General features: G+C 36.7%; 1 protein-coding gene across 1 annotated transcript in view; it reads left to right on the forward strand.

Moving 5' to 3' along the window:
- PPP1R1C (protein phosphatase 1 regulatory inhibitor subunit 1C) overlaps positions 1 to 18,430 on the forward strand; it is a 144,819-nt gene that overhangs the window by 61,722 nt on the left and 64,667 nt on the right. The window contains exon 3 of the mRNA XM_049887597.1: positions 17,675 to 17,712. Within this exon, the coding sequence (XP_049743554.1) occupies positions 17,675 to 17,712 (38 nt within the window). The remainder of the gene's footprint in view (positions 1 to 17,674; positions 17,713 to 18,430) is intronic.

Consider the following 18,430-nt stretch of genomic DNA (forward strand, 5'->3'; position numbering starts at 1 on the left):
AGGGCCACTGAAAAAGAGGAAGACCTTCAACAAAATACATTGACACAGTGGCTGCAACAATGGGCTCAAGCATAACAATGATTGTGAGGATGGTGCAGGACCAGGCAGTATTTCATTCTGTTGTACATGGGGTCCCTATAAGTCAGACCAACTCAGTGGCACCAGACAACTAGAACTATACATAAAAATCTAATTTTAAACATAGCTTTATTTCACAGCTTTTATGATTAACCTGTAGACCCCAAATGACCAGCAAAAATAACTAAAAATTTTAATTAGAAATACATTGATCATAATTTTAAGTGGAAAGATTATGGTAGTTAAATTTATGATCTATAAAGAGATATTTTAGAAGTTTACTTTCATATTATAAGATCTTTATATAAGGGAAGCCATTACATTTGCTCTGACTAAATTTTATAAGTTGAAAAGCAGGTTTTATAAGTTACTATCAACTTTAGCAACCAGTGTGAAAAAGCAAACATTTTTAGGCAATGGAAAGATACTTAAATTCTCTTTTATTCTATTCCAGTGCCTCTCAGGCCCATTTCTAAACTGAGTATTCTCAAAATTCCCCGTCATCATCATTCAAATGATTAACCTCTCAATAATTTTCTCATGCTCATCTCAGCCATTTTCCCTACTCTTGCTTTATAAGGTAACTGCTCATGGGACTTCATTTTGGAACTCTGCTAAGAATACCTTTGCAATATGCTTTGGAATAGAATAAAAAAATTTTAGTATTTTAAATTGGTAAAAGCTGAAATTATTCAAATCCAAACTCCTAAAAGGAAGGAGGATATATAGGTCAAAATTATGTGGCGCATATTGTTGGAAAATAATAAGTGGTCATTGAATAATTAATTGTGTACATTGTCTGTAATATCTGATAACTATTTTTAAATTAATCTATAAAAGTAATGTAAAAATATGTTTTAAAATTAGTTCTCTAGGAAATTCTATCTAAAGGAGATGAATCTTTTTTTTTTTTTTTTGGACTTACTGGAATAAGCGTGGCCGTTTAAATTGATGTCATCCCAAAAGGAAATCCACCCATTAAATAAATTTGTTTATTTTTCCTGGAGCAAATGTGGCAAATTCAAACTCCAAAAGGCAGAAAAAAATTTAACAATAGTTGAAAATCACAAGTGATAAGATGATGCAACAGTTCTTTGACCCTCATATAAACTGGGAGTGTGGTTGGATAAAATATGTTTTATAAGAGAAACTAAGTTTATAAAATTAAGACTAATTAAAAGCAGATGGATTGACTCAGTGGCTGTAACAATGGGCTCAAAAATAGGAATGATTGTGAGGAGGTCACAGAATTGGGCAGTGTTTTGTTCTGTTGTACATAGGGTCGCTATGAGTTGGAACCGGCTTGACCATACCTTAGAAAAACAACGAAAAGCAGACTCTTGAGGTTTCAAATGATCTGTTATTTTTTGCTCTTCTTTTACTGCATTTGGAAGTGGCAGCAGAAATTACGAAATATAAGCAGAAAGGTAGTTTGGAAGATTTCTAACTTGAATCGCAGACAATTACTAGTTGAGAGTTCTTTCTTATTAAACCAACATGATCTGTCTTGTGTTTCCCTTATCATCTCTTTCATTATTTCCACATAGAATGCCTAGTATCTAGTTGTTATTGGCTGCCCCTAAAATGAACCATTTTTGTAGGGGGCTCTGAGAGATAAAAATCTATTAGGTAATGAAGTTATGTTTCTACCTCGTCAATTAAAAATGGAAAGCTATAAATAATATTGAAAGAAAAATACAGCTGTGTGAATCTTGGCACAATTGCATGAAACTATTCTTACTGTTTTCCTCACATTCCCTTTCTGGTACATAAAAATTCATTGCTCTGGTGGTTTCATTTTAGGCCTCAGCTTTGACTAAATCTAAGAGCTTAAAGAAAAACACAGCTGAAACCACTGCCTAGTGGCTTAACTCACAGCCCCAAATCATAGATCTCCAATAGAGCCCAACAGGCTTTCAGCAAAAGGGCTTGTGACTAGACCTCTTTTTGGAAAGCTGGGGAGTTTGTCACCATAGTTATCTTGGGAGATTTTGCATAGCCCTAATAAGAAGAAACTTTGAGCATTCTAGTCCCCTACTATATACACAAAAGTCCCTGGTCGTGCAATGGTTAAGTGCCTGACTGCTAGCAGTTCGAATCCACCAGCTGCTCCACTGTAGAAATATGTGGCAGTCGGCTTCCTTAAATATTACAGTCACGGAAACCCTATGGGCCAGTTCTACACTGTCCTATAGGGTCACTATGACTCAGAATCAATTCTACGACAATGGGTTTGATTTTTTCTTTTATTCATACTATACATAAGAAATACATGATAGAATTTTTCTGACTTTAAACTGACTGATTCTATGCTCCAGTGTTAAAATCACAAGAAAAGGACAAATTTATTTGCAAAGTGAAGAGCTGAGTTGTGCACAGTAATTTATTTAATCTGTATTTGATTTTTTCCTATTCAGTTCTGAAGGCTCATGGAGTCAGTGATGGTTCTGTACTTGATAGACCTAAAGCCCTGCATGGAATTTTTGTCTTTGATTGTGCCCCTCTTGTATTGCTCAGCTATAGATGATATTGTCAACACTATGATCCAAAAGTCTCCAAAAAGAAAGGTACCCTGTCTTCAAATATGTAGATACAAAAATAGAAAATCTGCTGAAATGTAATAATTTAGACTTAACTGCTGTTTTCAGAGATCTGATGGTAAATTCCTTCTAAGACTGTCAAAAAGAGCATAGATGTCCCTGTGATTAAACCTCTAGTGCACCTAAAAGAGGACCATAAATTGGTTTTCTCTATTGCTAGTCCTCCACTGAACAGAATTAAGTTTTTTCACAAAAGTAGTGCTAGAAAAGATTTTTTTTTTTAACACTGAATAAAAGTATACTGAGGATTTAAGATAGTATCCCAGGAGTCCTGGTGGCACAAAGGTTAAGTACTCGGCTGCTAATGGAACTGTTGCCAGTTCGAACCCGCCCAGCAGCTCTGTGGGATAAAGACTTGGTGATCTAGTTTCTTAAAGACTATAGTCACGAGAACCCTGTGGAGCAGTTCTACTCTGTCATATGGGGTTACCATGAATTGAAATTGACTCGTGGGCCCTTGACAACAACAACCCAGTTTGCAGCCAATGCAGATAACCCTGTTTATTAGGGAGAATGGTGAAACATATACTTGAATAATATGCTGGAGTATTTTTAATGATGTTTTTACACAGATAAAGCTACAGTATGCTTTTCTTATTAGAAATATTTCAGAAACTTAGGGCCATAATCACACTCAGAGGGAAATCAGAGTTACAAGGTAAATATGAAATTCATCGTGGTCCAGATACTATGTGAGTCAAGCTTCCATCTGCAGTTCCATTCTGTTCCACTCCCTGGAGCACTAGGCTTTCAGTTCTTGACAGAGAAGAATATCATATCCAGCTGTTGTGGGTGTGTCAAAAGAAGTTATATGTTGATGAAAAGAAAAGACTAGCAACAGTGTTTTAAAATTAGGAAACTAGACAAGGAGCTTTACTAATTCAGTTTTGACCCAAAAAAAGAAAAAAAGAACACTGGTCTTAGAAGAGACATGAGTCAATATTTTAAAATCAGAAGTTAGGCAAGGGTCCTTACTAATTCAGTTTTGATTCAAAGAAAGAAATAGATGTCAGAAAAACAAAACAAACAAAAATCTTGTTTTAGAGAGGGCATGATTTGACATTTCATCTTCATTTGGGAAGGATAACTTTGCTAAATGGAGAATTCTGGATTGGCTATTATTATTATTATTTGCAGCACTTTAAATGCTATTCCATTGTTTTTTGGGTTCCATTGTTTTGATTGAAAATTTTTTATCCATGTTACTGTTTCTTTAATGATGATGTATCTTTTTGTTTGCTGTTTTTATCTTTTGTCTTCGGCCTTCATGATATGCCTATGTGTGATTATCTTTTTTTCTTTCCTTTTCTTCTTTTATTCCTCCCTGCTAAAGGTTTGTTAAACATCTTGAATCTGTGTTATTTGGTTGTTTTTTAAATTATTGTCTATGATCACTTCAAAGTTCCTTTCCCTTTCTCTCCCTCCTCTACTTTTTACTCCAATTACCCTTATGTTACATCTTTTGACTATGTCTCAAATGTCTCATTATCTGTTTTTTCCCATTAATTTTCTTTCTCTGCATACCTCAGTTTGAATAGCTACAGACCTGTCCTCTAGTTCACTAATTATGTCTTGTACTAGGTCCAATGTACCTTTAAAACCATTCACTGAGTTTTGAAATTCAGATCTTGTTTGTTGAAGTTCATTTGTTTCTTTTCATAGGTTCTATTTCTCTGTTAAAATTATTTCTGAATCTATTTTATGTCTCCCTCTATTTTTCTTGAGCATATTTTCTCCTTTTTTTCTTGGTTACTGGTCCTGTCTTTTTGTGCCCAGTAATATTGAGGAATCTCTGGGTGGCACACACAGTTTAAGTGTTCAACTACTAGCCAAAACGCAGCAGTTTGAACCCACCCAGAGGCACCAGGGAAGACAGCCTGGTGATATGCTTCCAAAAGGTCACAGCCTTGAAAACCCTGTGGTGCCATTATACTCTGCACCCATGGAGTTGCCGTGAGTTGGAATTGACTTGATGACAATGAATAGCAACAACAACAAGAATAATTTTTTTAGTTAAAATCTGGAAATTTGTGTTTAATAAACTTTAGAAGCTCCAAAACATTTGAATTAAAAAAAAAAAATGTGTTTAAGGAATTTGTCCTTTCCTCTTCTAGCCAGATAGAGGGCTGATAATCTAATCTTGGACTATTGTAGGGGGAGGCCAAATTTAAGTTTTGGTAAGACTTAGACTACCTATGTTTTGCCTCTATTTCAGAATTTCCATTTAATAGCCTGTAGATCTTCGTCTCTGGAATTTTTGTTCTGTTAAGAGGTTTTCAGATTATTTACTCACCCACCCTGCTTAGCTTCAGAATCTCATAAGTGCCTTGAGTGGGAGACAAACAATACATTTGAAGCCCCTCAAGTCTTCAATTTTGTCACTCTAGTCCCACCCAATTTCTAAAACCTCTGCTGGTTTTTCTGTTCCCCTGCAGTGGCCCTTGGCTATAAATTCTCAGCCTCTCACTCTGAAATGGCTTCTGTCTTTTATTTTCTTTGATTCTGAAGCTCTTGATGAGTTTTGTAATTTATCTTGCTTTCCTTATTCTGAGCAGTGGTATCATTGGCCTGCTGTGAACTAGTTTATACTATTCCTAGACAAAACTCAAAATTTAATATTAAGGTCATTTTTCCCCCTCTTTGCTAGCTCCGTAGCTATCCTCTGTCACTTCTAAATCAGTCAACCTTTTAGAAACTGTTCTATCTTCACACCCCAGGCTCCCAGTGGTTGTGTCCTTGGTCTTAGCACCTGGTTACATGAGTGTTGATCTTCATCACCCATTTATATGATCCTGCCAGCTTTTACTGTACTTTGAAATCCTAATTCTGGTCTTTAGATCTTAATTAACTCTCAGGATTCAACTGTACCTGCTGACCTTGCTCCAGTTTGGACTTTTAGATTCAAAACTTCTACCTCTGCAACACATTCCCCAGCCCAGAAGCCTCACGGATGCAAACTGTTCATGTGTTAACTTTGAACAGCACCTTGAAACTGCTGCTTCAGGTGTCACCCTTACCTGGTTCCCTGATCATTGTGTCACACTCTGGCAATAAGTTGTGCATTGATTCTACAGCCTCGCTTAATTGAGTCTTCCAAATACCCCTGCCTAGTTTAAACCCTACTCTTGATTCTCCTAGTCATATCTGTTCACCTATAAACCAGTACAGGTAGTCACTGACTTACAGCAGGGTTCCGTTCTGATGACTACTCTATTATAAGTCAGTTCTAATGTAAGTCAAATACCTCATTTTGTTTTCAGTTTTCATTATTATTGCCTTTTATTATCAATATCTTTATAAATCCTATCTTTATTTGTCTTTGGGTTGGAAACTTTACATCTAAGAATGATAACATCAGCAAATTATGCACTGCAACATTATACATGGTACACATTACTAACGGTAAGATGTTAAAAAAAAAAACTCAGATGGTCCTAAGTGTGGTTCGTCATAACTTCAATACGTCCTAAGTCAGGGACTACCTGTACTTATACTTTTATAATAAGGACACTGGGTGGTGCAATGGGTAAGCCCTCAGCTGCTAACCAAAGGGTTGATGGTTCGAACTCACCCTGCAGCTCTGTGGGAGAAAGGCCTAGTGACCTGCTCTCATAAAGGTTACATCCTATAAAACCCTATGGGGCAATTCTACTCTGTCCCATAGGATCACTTTGAGTCAAAAATCAACTTGATGACAGTTAACAACAACATATTTTCATGATACAGTATAAAATACCTACGAAGTAGAGAGGAAACTTCAAAAGAAAAATATTTAGAAGTAGAAAATTTTTTTCTACTTCATTTATCATTTTGGTGTGCTTTGCACATGTTTCCTGGAATGTAAGTCCCTGGAACATGTTTGACTGCAATAATTCAGCCAAATTGTGTTATAGCAGTTAGACATTTTTTCTTGGCTAACTAAAAAGAAGGGAATCAAAAACATTCTCTCTGAATGTTTCACAAAGAGGCTTCCCATAGAGTGGGAGTGTATTCTGCTTTCAAACAAACAAAACCACAGAAGCTAAGTCTTTCATAATCCAGTAAAGCACACAGGTGGGATGTGAAAATAACCTATCCTTACCTGAATACATTGGATTTTACTGAGGAAAGTGATGGGGAAGGGTGCAGCATTTTATTTTAGCACTAGCTTAACAGGATAGAAAAAGAAATGGGGAGAGAGTGCATGCATGATGGAAACTTTTATTCTTTGATTTTATTAATATTTTCTGTACATAATATGTCATTAATGCTTCTTGAAGCAAAGGACAATAATTTCGGTGATGGCTAGGGTGCAATGTTTGTGAAACTGCCAAGTATGCACTTTCTTGTCAGTATTAGATTAATTGGAGACCTGATGGCACCGTGGCTGAGCATTTGGCTGCTAAGCAAAAGATCAGCAGTTCGAAACCACCAGCATCTTCTTGGAAACTCTATGGAGCAGTTATACTCTGTCCTATAGGGTTGCTATAAATTGGAGTCGACTAGAAGGCCATGGGTTTGGTTTTGGTCGGTTTATTAGATTAATTGAGGTGAAGAGGCAAAGAGTCAGCCTCTAGTAATTCTGATCATGGCAGCTGGAACATTGTAGTTTCATGAGGGATCTTCTTAGTGCAGAGGTATACTGAGGCAGTAATAATATTCACAAGGATTTGACACTTTTTCTTGGTAATGAAACGTAATTACCTCCACTCCAGTTGTAATATTTCCATTTTCTAGACATTCAAAAAAATAAAAACCAGTTAAGAAATAATTTTGTCTCTGTGTTTTGTGAACTTTCATGGCCTCTATTTTTCAATCCAAACTTTAGTGTGAAAGCATGTGGAATTCTGGCAGTTATACTAGATGAGTCTCAGTGCCTTAGAAAACACTTGGAAATATTTTTAGTCAAAAATTTGACTAGCACCTGGGAGTGAATTGTGATAGCTAGCTAAATAATGGCCTCTCCATATTTATTCCCACACTCTGAAAACATTTAAACTCTTTGATTTGGGATATAAAGGTGTATATAAAATATTTTAAATTTAGTGGAGATTAATGGTTAATATCTTATAAAACTCATTTTTAAATGTGATAATACAAAATTTCATAGTAAATGTGTTACTTATATTTTTGAAAACACTATAAAGCGTCATTTGTATATTAATGATTTTTAAATGACAAATTTGGTAGAAATTAAAAGGTATTAAATGACACTGTATCCAGCAAAAATGCTAGCAATCTAAAGAAAATTTTAACTTTTCTTTCCCATTTATAGTTCAAGGTAATTCAGGAAATTAGTCTGATCTGTTTCCTGGGACTAGTTTTAAGGGACGGCTTTGAATAATTAGTATGTAAGTGTAGAAGGAATCAATCACCACTGCTCCCATAGTCACTGCCTTGAGAAAGATCCCTCAGTACAGGCACTGCCTTAGATTGCTTGTTATACGACAAAGGCAATAATTTTTCCAATTATTCATAAAAACATAAAAATTAATGAAAGTGGTATAAATTACCAGATTGAATGCTTAATTCCACTATAACAACAAAAAAGTGTCAAGCAGTCAAGAATTCTTGAAACAGTTTTCACTCAGGTTTCTGTTACTGTGACATAAACAATTTATTATATGAATTAGACTTACACAAGCTGAGAGTTTGGTGGAGTTTAGGGAGCTGGCCAGCTGGAACATAGTTTTCCATAAACAAAATTCTCCTAAATTTTAGAATTTTTTTTCACTTGACTTTATGACTCCTTCCCAAAGTTAGCTTCAATGTGCCCAAGTTGGTCCATGAAGGACGTGTGTCACAAGCTGAAGTAAATCTGTAGAGACTAACAGAAATTTCATAGATTATAGGAAGAGATTTTGTATATCTACAAAAACCCTAATTAAGACCTCAATGTGAATAAAGAGATATTTAGAAGGGGCCATTTCAATGTTCATTCCTGATCCTTACTTTGGTAGTGGTATTAGGAATGAAGGAGTCTAGTATTCCAACAAAACCACTTGGCAACCAACATGTTAAATCACGGTTTTTATGGCAGCTGCTATAAGGAAGAAAAACCAAGCAAACGGAATTTATCATACTGCTTTTTGTTTGTTTGCTCCTGTTAGTGTTTCTGGGTTGCCGACTTCTCTAGCACCCACAATACATGGGGGGGGGACAACGCAAGGAACTCACTGCACCATTGTTCCTCAGGTGCTGAAGTCCCTACCTGTTCCGTCTTCTTCTCTCCCCTTTTGGGCAATTCTTGTGTTTGTTTTACATACACTGCTCAAGGTTTTGCTGCACTTAAGCCAGTCTAACATTTTTCACCTTTATCGAGTATTTTGTTTCCATGAATTTATTTTATATTACCATTTATTTCTTTTTATATCAAAATGTTTTTGTTTCACTTTTGCCTATTTTGTTTCAACATTTCTTGATTTCTAAAAAATGAATAGATTTCCTATTTTTATCTCTTCATGAGTCCTAAATATACTCATTTTAAAGACATTTCTAAATTTCTGAAATATTTTCACTTCTTCTGGAGGGAATTCACCTTCCTATTCTTTTGTAGGCAATTATTCTTAAGTGCTTCTTTCCCTCTTCTGTTTCGAAATTTTAATTTTCAACTCAGAGTGAGTAGGAGTTCCTCCCCACCCCCCGCCCCCATTAATGTTCTTATGTTTTCCTCCATTAAATCCTCCCATTTTTTAATCTAGGATCAGGTCTTGATTTGGACTTCAGGGCACCTGTTCCATGGTAGTATTAGAAATAAAGCAGATGCAGTCAGAGCCGACTATGTGCTTTATTCAGCCTCCCTGGAAACACAGATCAATGCCTTTTCTCAGCATACTTCCATAGGTAACAGAGTCCTGCTTCTGGTTTTAGGCAATGAGCCTGGCTTCTGTACCTTGTCTCACATGGAGTTAATCTCTTCATCCGGGAATTAGAGCTCTCAGCTGCCTCTGTCTGCTTCTAGATCTAAGGTCTTCCTGACACACGGTTTTTCCCCTACTTACTGCTCTTTTCTTATTTACAGTCCACAGAGATGTTTGACTCAATTTAGACTGTGGTGTAGCTTTTTATTCATCTCATTATATATTTTATCTGTCATTGCTATTATTTCTGAGCAGAGAAGTCTTCAAAGCATGAACTTATAACACTATTGTTACTGGAAGTCCTCCAATTTCCTCTAAACTAAGTTTTTTTTCTGTACTTCTTTCTTTTTCTTTTTTACATTGTACTTTAGGTGGAAGTTTATAGCCCAAGTTACTTTCTCCTTCAAAAATTTATACACATATTGTTTTGTGACATTAGTTGCCGTCCCTAGAATGTGACAGCACACTCACCCCTCCGGCCAGGGCCCCCGTGTCCATTAGACCAGTTCCTGTCCCTTCCTGCCTTCTCATCCCGCTTTCGGACAGGAGCTGCATATTTGGTTTCGCATATCTGGTTGAACCAAGAAGCACATTCATCACATGTATTATTTTTTGTTTTATAGACCTTTCTAATCTTTGTTGGAAACCCTCGTGGCGTAGGGTGCTGGGTAATCTTTGTTTGAAGAGTAGGCCTCGGGAATGGTTTCAGTTCTGGGTTAAGAGTGCAACTGAGGGCCATAGTTTTGGGGGCTCCTCCAGTCTCTGTTAGGCCATTAAGTCAGGTCTTTTTACATGAATGTGTGTTCTGGTCTACATTTCTCTCCTGCTCTGCCCGGGACTCTCTGTTGTGTTACCTGTCAGGGCAGTCATTGGTGGTAGCCAGGCACTATCTAGTTCTTCTGGTCCCAGTTTAGTGGAGTCTGATTCATTTGGTCCTTTAGTCCTTTGGGGTAGTATTTTTCTTGTGTCTTTGGCTTTCTTCATTCTCCTTTGCTCCGAGTGAAATGGGACCTATTGATTTATCTTAGATGGCCACTCCCAAGCTTTTAAGACCCCAAATGCCACACCAAAATGGGATGTAGATCATTTTCTTAATAAACTATGTTTTGCCGATTGACCTAGTTGTCCCCTGAAACCATGGTCCACAGACCCTAGCCTCAGCTACTCTGTCCCTCAAAGAGTTTGGACGTGTCCAGGAAACTGCTTTTGCTTTGGTCCAGCTGTGCTGACTTCCTCTATATTGTGCGTTGGCCTTCCTTTCACTAAAGTTGATCCTTGTCTACTATCTAGTTAGTGATTTCACCTCCCCCTCCCTCACTCTCTTGTAACCATCAGAAGAATGCTTCTCTCTGTGTTTAAACCTTTTCTTGAGTTCTTATAATAGTGGTCTCATATAATATTTGTCCTTTTGCAACTGACTTATTTCACTCAGCATAATGCCCTCCAGATTGATCCATGTTGTGAGATGTTTCGTGGATTCATCATTGTCCTTTATTGTTGCATAGTATTCCATTGTGTGTATGTATCATAATTTTTTATCCGTTCTTCTGTTGATGGGCACCTAGGTTGTTTCCATTTTTTTGTTATTGTGAATAGTGCTGCAATGAACATGGGTGTGCATCTGTCTACTCACGTGATGGCTCTTATTTCTCTCAGGTATATTCCTAGGAGTGGGATTGCTGGGTTGTATGGCATTTCTATTTCTAGCTTTTTAAGGAAGTGCCATATCATTTTCCAAAGTGGTTGTACCATTTTACATTCCCACCAGCAGTGCATAAGAGTGCCAGTCTCTTCACAGCCTCTCCAACATTTGTTATTTTGTGCTTTTGTATTAGTGTCAGCCTTGTTGGGGTGAGATGATATCTCATTGTAGTTTTAATTTGCATTTCTCTAATGGCTAATGATCGTGAGTATTTCCTCATGTGTCTGTTAGCTGCCTGGATGTCTTCTTTGGTGAAGTGTCTGTTCATATCCCTTGCCCTTTTTTTTAATTGGATTATTAATCTTTTTGTTGTTGAGATGTTGCAGTATTTGTAGATTTTAGAGATTAGATGCTTATCAGATATGTTATAACCAAATATTTTTCCCAGTCTGTAGGTTCTCTTTTTACTCTTTTGGTGAAGTCTTTTGATGAGCTTAAGTGTTTGCTTTTTAGGAGCTCCAAGTTTTCTAGTTTCTCTTCGGGTGTTTGTGCATTGTTAGTTATGGTTTGTGTAGTATCCTCTAAACTAACTTTTGTCCTCACATTTCCAGAATAGCTGTCCAAATTAAAAACCCAAGTGACCCTCTGTTATTGAAACTCATCAAAAATCTGTGTCTTTTGGTTTTATTCTAAATAATTTTGTCTCTCCTGACCAAAGCATTCTATATATGGATCAGTGCTCTTCAGCAGTCACTATTCCGTATAAATCATTCATTTCCATGGTTTTAATTATTCTGAGGTTGGTTTCTATAAAAGAATGTTTAAATTTGATTTTTCACTTGTTTTTGAACTTTCTTATGTTATATTGTCCTTGACCCACATATTGTCCCTTTCTCTAAAAATCAACAGAGCAAAGTCATATAGTCTTGTTTTTCCTCCAACCTTCTCTTTGAGGCAGTGTTTATAAGAATTTGAGTGTCTGCAACATTGCCTTGGACTGAGTACAGGGATTTAAAGAAATAGAAGTTAGAGCCTTTGCCTTAAATGAATTTACAAATGAAATACTCATTAGTTAAAGGCATTTATTGGGCACCTATTACGAGCAAGTAACTCTCTTACTATTATATTTTTTAATATAAAGAAGCAGCAAACATATGGTTTGTTTTTATAAAACATAAGGTATTGAGATATATTTATTTGACAAAATGTTATTACGTGTCATCTATGCTACTTTGCTAAGAGCTGTGGAAGATAAAACTATGGAGGCTAATCCCCAGTCCTTTACAGGTTAGCTGGGGAGATAAAGCATTAATGCCTGTAATCCAGGGTACAGGGTAATGAGTACTATGAAAGGGTTGTGGGTTTTCAGAGGAGCTGGAGATGACTTCTAGTTGGTAGTTGGAAAGGTATGAATTGGGAAGGTTTCCCAAAGGAGCTGCTATTTGAACAGAATGTTGAGGGATGGTAGCATTGGCTATGAGGGGAGAAGAGCTAACCAGGGGATATGTATAATCCAACAGGAACTATTAGTACTCTCTTTTATGCTTTGTTCTTTTTCTACATTCAATCAGTTAAGAAATCAAAGCGAAGAATTCTCATTATCAGTAACCTTATCTGGAAATCATTTAGTACCTCATTTTTTCCACTAACACATCTTTCTTTGCATCAGCTTTCAACGGTATCACTTGGACTTCAGTTGGCCCCACTGATATTTTTTTTTAGTTATATTTTTGGTCACGATCTTGTTTTCAATTACTTTAACTATTTAGTAATAATTATTCTCCGGTGTCCTTCAAATCACATGCAGACTTCCGACAGGAATAATGAACACATGTTCATAGAGAGATTTTTAGTTGTTAAGTATGTTTACATTTTTTATTAATTGGCTTTTTTTAAAGAACTGTTTTAGATTAAAAAATCAGATAGAGTTCCCATATACCCCCCTCCTCACACACCATTTCTCCTATTATTAACATCTTACATTAATGTGGTACATTTGTTACAATTAAAGAACCAATATTGATACTATATTATTGACTAAAGTCCATAGTTTGATATTTGTTTAGTTTTTAATCTAATCTCCTTTTTTTTTTTTTTTTCCTGAGGTACTAAGTTACATTTAGTTGTCATGTCTCCTTTGGCTCCTTTTGGTGGTGATGTTTTCTCAGACCTTCCTTGTTTTTGACAATCTTGACAGTTTTGAGGAGTACTGGTCAGGTATAGTGTAGAATATTCTTCTAATGGAATTTGTCTGATATCTTCTCATGATTAGACTGGGATTATGAATTTTGGGGAGGAAGATCACTGAGGTCAAGTGCTATTTTTATCATATCATCAAGGGTACATACTATCAACATGATTTATGACTGTCGATGCGGGATTTTGATCACTTACCCGAGGTAGCATTGGTCAGGTTTCTCCACTGTAAAGTTATTCTCTCTTCTTCCACTTTCCAGCCTATGCTCTTTGGAAAGAAGTCACTATGTGCGGACTACATTTAAGAAGCGGGAAGTTATGCTCCTACTTTTTTGTTTTTTAATCCTCATAATAAACTTATGAGGAAGACAGGGTAAGAATTATTACGCTTCCCGCTTCCTATTTTACACTTAGGAAAAAACATGAAGTTCAGGAAGGTTAAGTGGCTTGCCTGGGTCATGACAACTAAGTGGAAGTATCATATTAGAAATTATGTGTGCTCTCCACTACTTTTTCCAAGACTAAGATCTCTCTGCTAGCCCCAATTACGAATCTCTCGCCTGTTGTCAGTTTCTACCTCTTTACATCTTGCCTATTTTTTGTTTTTACTTTGTTACAGTTCAGAAACTTTTCTTTATTCTTTGACCGTGGTCTTCCCTGCTTTCTTCTGTCTTAGATTTTATCTTTACATGCAGTTAAATTTTTATCACAGTTTTTCCAAAATCAGATGAAATCTCGTTGATATTCTAAGGCAATCAGATAATGGGTGTTTGCAGTTTATGTTCACATCCACATGGATCTCGAGTTTGTCCTGTTGCTTTCATGAACTTAAATATCTCAAAAGCATTCTAATTAATCAATACTCAAACCATTTTAGAACATCTCTTCCCCTATCTCCGTCTGCAATGATGGCAATATTCTTCAAAATGCTATGACCAGATGCCTTTTAAATTTTTCCCCAAAGCAGGGAATTTTTCTTCTAGACGAAATACCCTTTGAGAGAGGGAAAAATATAGATAAGATAAAGCCAGAATAGGTACACAGCCTCTTTCATAAAATTTGGGGCTTTGATCCTTGAGAATTAGTTAGCAGCCTTCTCATGTGTTTACTGATTGTGTTCAACCCTTCTCCAGTATAGTATTTTTTTTGGTTTAATGATAAAGCTAAGTGATATTTGGGGGTGTGGATATATATTTACATTTCGTAAGGGATCTAGCTTTTTTGAATGTTTCTAGGGTTGGTCATGGGTCACAATTTGGGACCTTAAAGAAAACATGGAGACATTGTAAATTCCATTTAATGTTTTTGTGCAGAGTAGAGGAATGGAAAATATGCATATATTTTTTCGGACTCCATCTTTAGTTTCAGTCTGCTTGATGCTAATCAGAGAGAACACTGTACCTGTGTCTGTTTGTTCTCCCACAGTGTGTGGACACCATGAGCTTGTGGAGTGAGTGTGTATGTGGGGGTGGGTGTATTCATGTGAGGTGCTTGGGAGGCAGAGAATATCAGCCTCCCCAAATTAGGAACAGTCTACTATGGGAAACAGAAATGTATTTAAATCAGTAGATTTCAAAAAAGCCGTGACCTAGTCTTGGCTTGCCTTCTGCTTTTCTCTGAGTCATTTTGATTTGAAAGTCATTTAATTTTCATTCCCCAATTTCAAGATAAGAACACAATACTGAATTCTTTCAATCCCTGTCTTCATGGCATAAATAGTTAATTTATGTCAACATAACTCAAAAAGAATAAATACTATTTTCATCAAATTGAGGAATGAGTAAAGTCCACACAGTTGCCTTGGGAAGGTACTATTTTAGTGTGTATTGTAGTAAGACAGTAGGAAAAGTGCAAAGCTGAATGATTGGACACCATTTTGTTCCTAAAACAATAGGTTATAAGTCCTGGGTTGATTTTTTGAAAAGAGCTAAAGCATAAACAAAACATCAGGAAACCCCATTGGCATTTATCAACCCAGTGGATCACAAGACATGCATTGTTACAGTAGCTCATATTTGATATTAATTAAAAGGTGATGACAAAAGGTGTTGTACTGATAGAAGTGTTCAGTACATTCATGGCTGTCTGATAATGAGCCAGATACTGCCAGTGATTTCATCTCATACATGTGATTGCTATGCTCAACAATAGTTTCCTGTCTGCTCTCCCATAGACAACGGAGGTAGAAGTCATAACTTCCCATAACTTTTTAAAATCTGGTAGCCAATGTATCAGACTAGCATATACAATAATTCCATATATTATTCATTCTAGTTGCTTGGCTATTTTGATCTCTTAACTGTATGAGATAGCAAATTAGCATGGTTGAGTTTATAAATAAATTGTATTTTCTGTGTGTGTGTGTGTAGATATGTGTACCTATATCTATATCATCTATATCTATCTCTCTCTCTCTATATATATCTCTATCTCTATTTATTATTTTTTTATATCTCTATCTATCTAATCTATCATCTATCCATCTATATCTACTTATCTTTCTACATATACTTACACATACGTACCCACATAGAGCTTTTTATTACAAAATACAAGTTCACTATAAAAAGAAAAATAAACAATTCAAATAGAGATAAAACAGAATGTGTTATCCAGTCACCCAGAGATAATTATGTTTTTTTTACATTTTGGCATACCCTTGTGTGCGTATACATGGATCTTTCTATCATCTCTCCATATACATCTATCTTTTATAAAGTAAAGAGCCATACACATAGTTTTGGAATTTTTTACTTATGTACCACATCTTTTCAGGTCATTAAATATATATTTCTATCATTGTCCTCAAGGAAGTACTCTTCGATGAACCCGTCATTCGGTCTCTGAATCATGGGCTCAGTCTGTCAGTTTTGGGACTGCCATAAGAATCAGGAAAACAGGAGCTGTTGAGTCAGCTCCCAGTTATGATGGCCCGGGTTCATGATGACCCCGCGTGTGCCAGAGCAGAACTGTGCTCCACAATGTTTTAGATCGCTGAGTTTTTGAAAGTACATCACCGGGGCTTTCTTCTGAGGCACCACTGGTGGGCTCAATCTGCTAACTTTTAGTTAGCAGCTGAGCGTGTTAACTAGTTACACCCCCGGGGACTCCAAAAACCAGGGAAGTTTTAGCCAATGAAGAGCCAAGAGGCAGAATTATTGCATCTATGCAATATAGGTGAGGAGGAAGGAAGGAGGGCCAGCCCAGAACATTCTTCCTCTTTAGAACAGCATCTCTCCCTGTCCTCCCAAGCCCCACAACCGTTCTTACACTGACTGTGTAGAAGTTGCCCTAGCACTGTCCTAAGAAATGTTTTTACAGAGTGACTGGTTCTCTCCAGGAGTGTATGGACAAAAGGGGTTGCCTTCCTTATAGTCATGGTATTTGGGTCTGGGTAGAAAAAGTTTGTTCTGGTTAGTGGCAAACTTGAGAAATTTGACTGAGGCTGCAGTCAGTAGATGGCGGCAGGAGCAGCAGTAAAATCCATAAGGGAAGGAGTTTGCTTACGCCTTAGCAGTGTGAGGTTGATAACGCCAACAGTTCTTCCAAGAGCCATTTTCCCAACCCCTTTTCTGGAAGGTGGGAAAGCTGGGATTCCAGCAGGAATGATTTTTTTATTGCCCTTTTTTAAGCCTTCACTAGAAAATTATCTCAGAAGAAAACCACTAGGGCTTTGAACAGGTTTGTTCTGGTTTGAACCCCTTCTGAGAATATACATTTTCACCCCAGATATACTGAATCAGAATCTACATTTTTACAAGCTCCCCAGGGGATTCTTATGTATAATACAATTTGAGAACCACTACTCTACAGGAGCCCTGGTGGCACAGTGGTTAAGAGCTTGGCTGCTCAGAATTGGTCCCTGACCAGCAGCATTACCACTGGCTGGGAATTTGTTAGAAACGCAAATTCTCAGCAGGAGTGTGAACCAGAAGGAATCTGTTAGAGCTGGTGAAAACCACCTCCCACTTCCCCTACTCCCTTCCAGCTGTTAGACTAAGCCACAGATGTTATGTAAGCATAGGCAATTTTGCTTATATAAGGCAACTGTTGGATCCGGGGGCAGCAGTGGTTAGCTATGGCTGCTAATCAAAAGGTCGGCAGTTCAAATCCGCCAGCAGCTCCATGGAAACCCTATTGGGGCAGTTCTACTCTGTCCTATAGTGTTGCTATGAGTCGGAATCGAGTTAATGGCAACAGGGTTTTTTTTTTTTTAAGGAAATTATTAAATAATTTTAATCTGTTGTTGAAAATGTTAATGTGCATACTATAAAAAGGAATATTATCTTTCTAATAAATTATACCTACTTCTCTTTCAGAAACAGATGACAAGAGGGTAACCAACACACACGGGGAAGTAAGTTTTATATTTTGAATAAATATGTACTCAACTCAGAACATAATTATTAGCTTTATTTAATGTGGTGTATAAAAAAAAAGTTTGTTTAATAAAAAAATAATTGAGATGTAAAATATATTTACTTTGCTTTTCTTGACTGAACAAATAGTAAATTGATGTCATTAAAATCCTGCCTTTAAGTCACCTTGATTCTCTAACTATGAAATGCTAACAACCCCTGCCAAAACTTCTAAAAGGGCAGGAAACATTAGATATTTTAAGTTGTTAATACGTATAATCTGCTTTCCTAAGCCTAAAGTGAGGCTTTTTTTTGTTGTTGTTTTTGGAATAAAAATAAAGCATTGCCTTTAATGGCAAGATAGAGTATTAACAATTTTAATTTTACAACTGATTGCATATGACACTACAGGCTGGGACCAGGCAATATTGGAATCCTGGGGCTAGGAAATGGGGTGGGGGGTCAGCAAGCACCTCTTAAAGGATCTTCTGGTGTGTGAAGCCAACAGCAGACCCTGAGGGAAGAGTTTGGAGGAACTGAGGTCTTCTAAAATTTGTGTAACAAAATATAACAAATTCTCCAAGAAATGCATTGAAATTCAAATTCAGCAGCTAGTCTGAAAGCTGCCTCTCCTCTCCTGCATACTTATAGGAATTCATATAGAAAATAAGAATCAGGGGAGGCTAGGGAAGCTGATAATAGGATATATAAAATATG

Source organism: Elephas maximus, chromosome 6 (assembly GCF_024166365.1).
Source record: "Elephas maximus indicus isolate mEleMax1 chromosome 6, mEleMax1 primary haplotype, whole genome shotgun sequence".
In the NCBI taxonomy this organism is placed as follows: Eukaryota; Metazoa; Chordata; class Mammalia; order Proboscidea; family Elephantidae; genus Elephas; species Elephas maximus.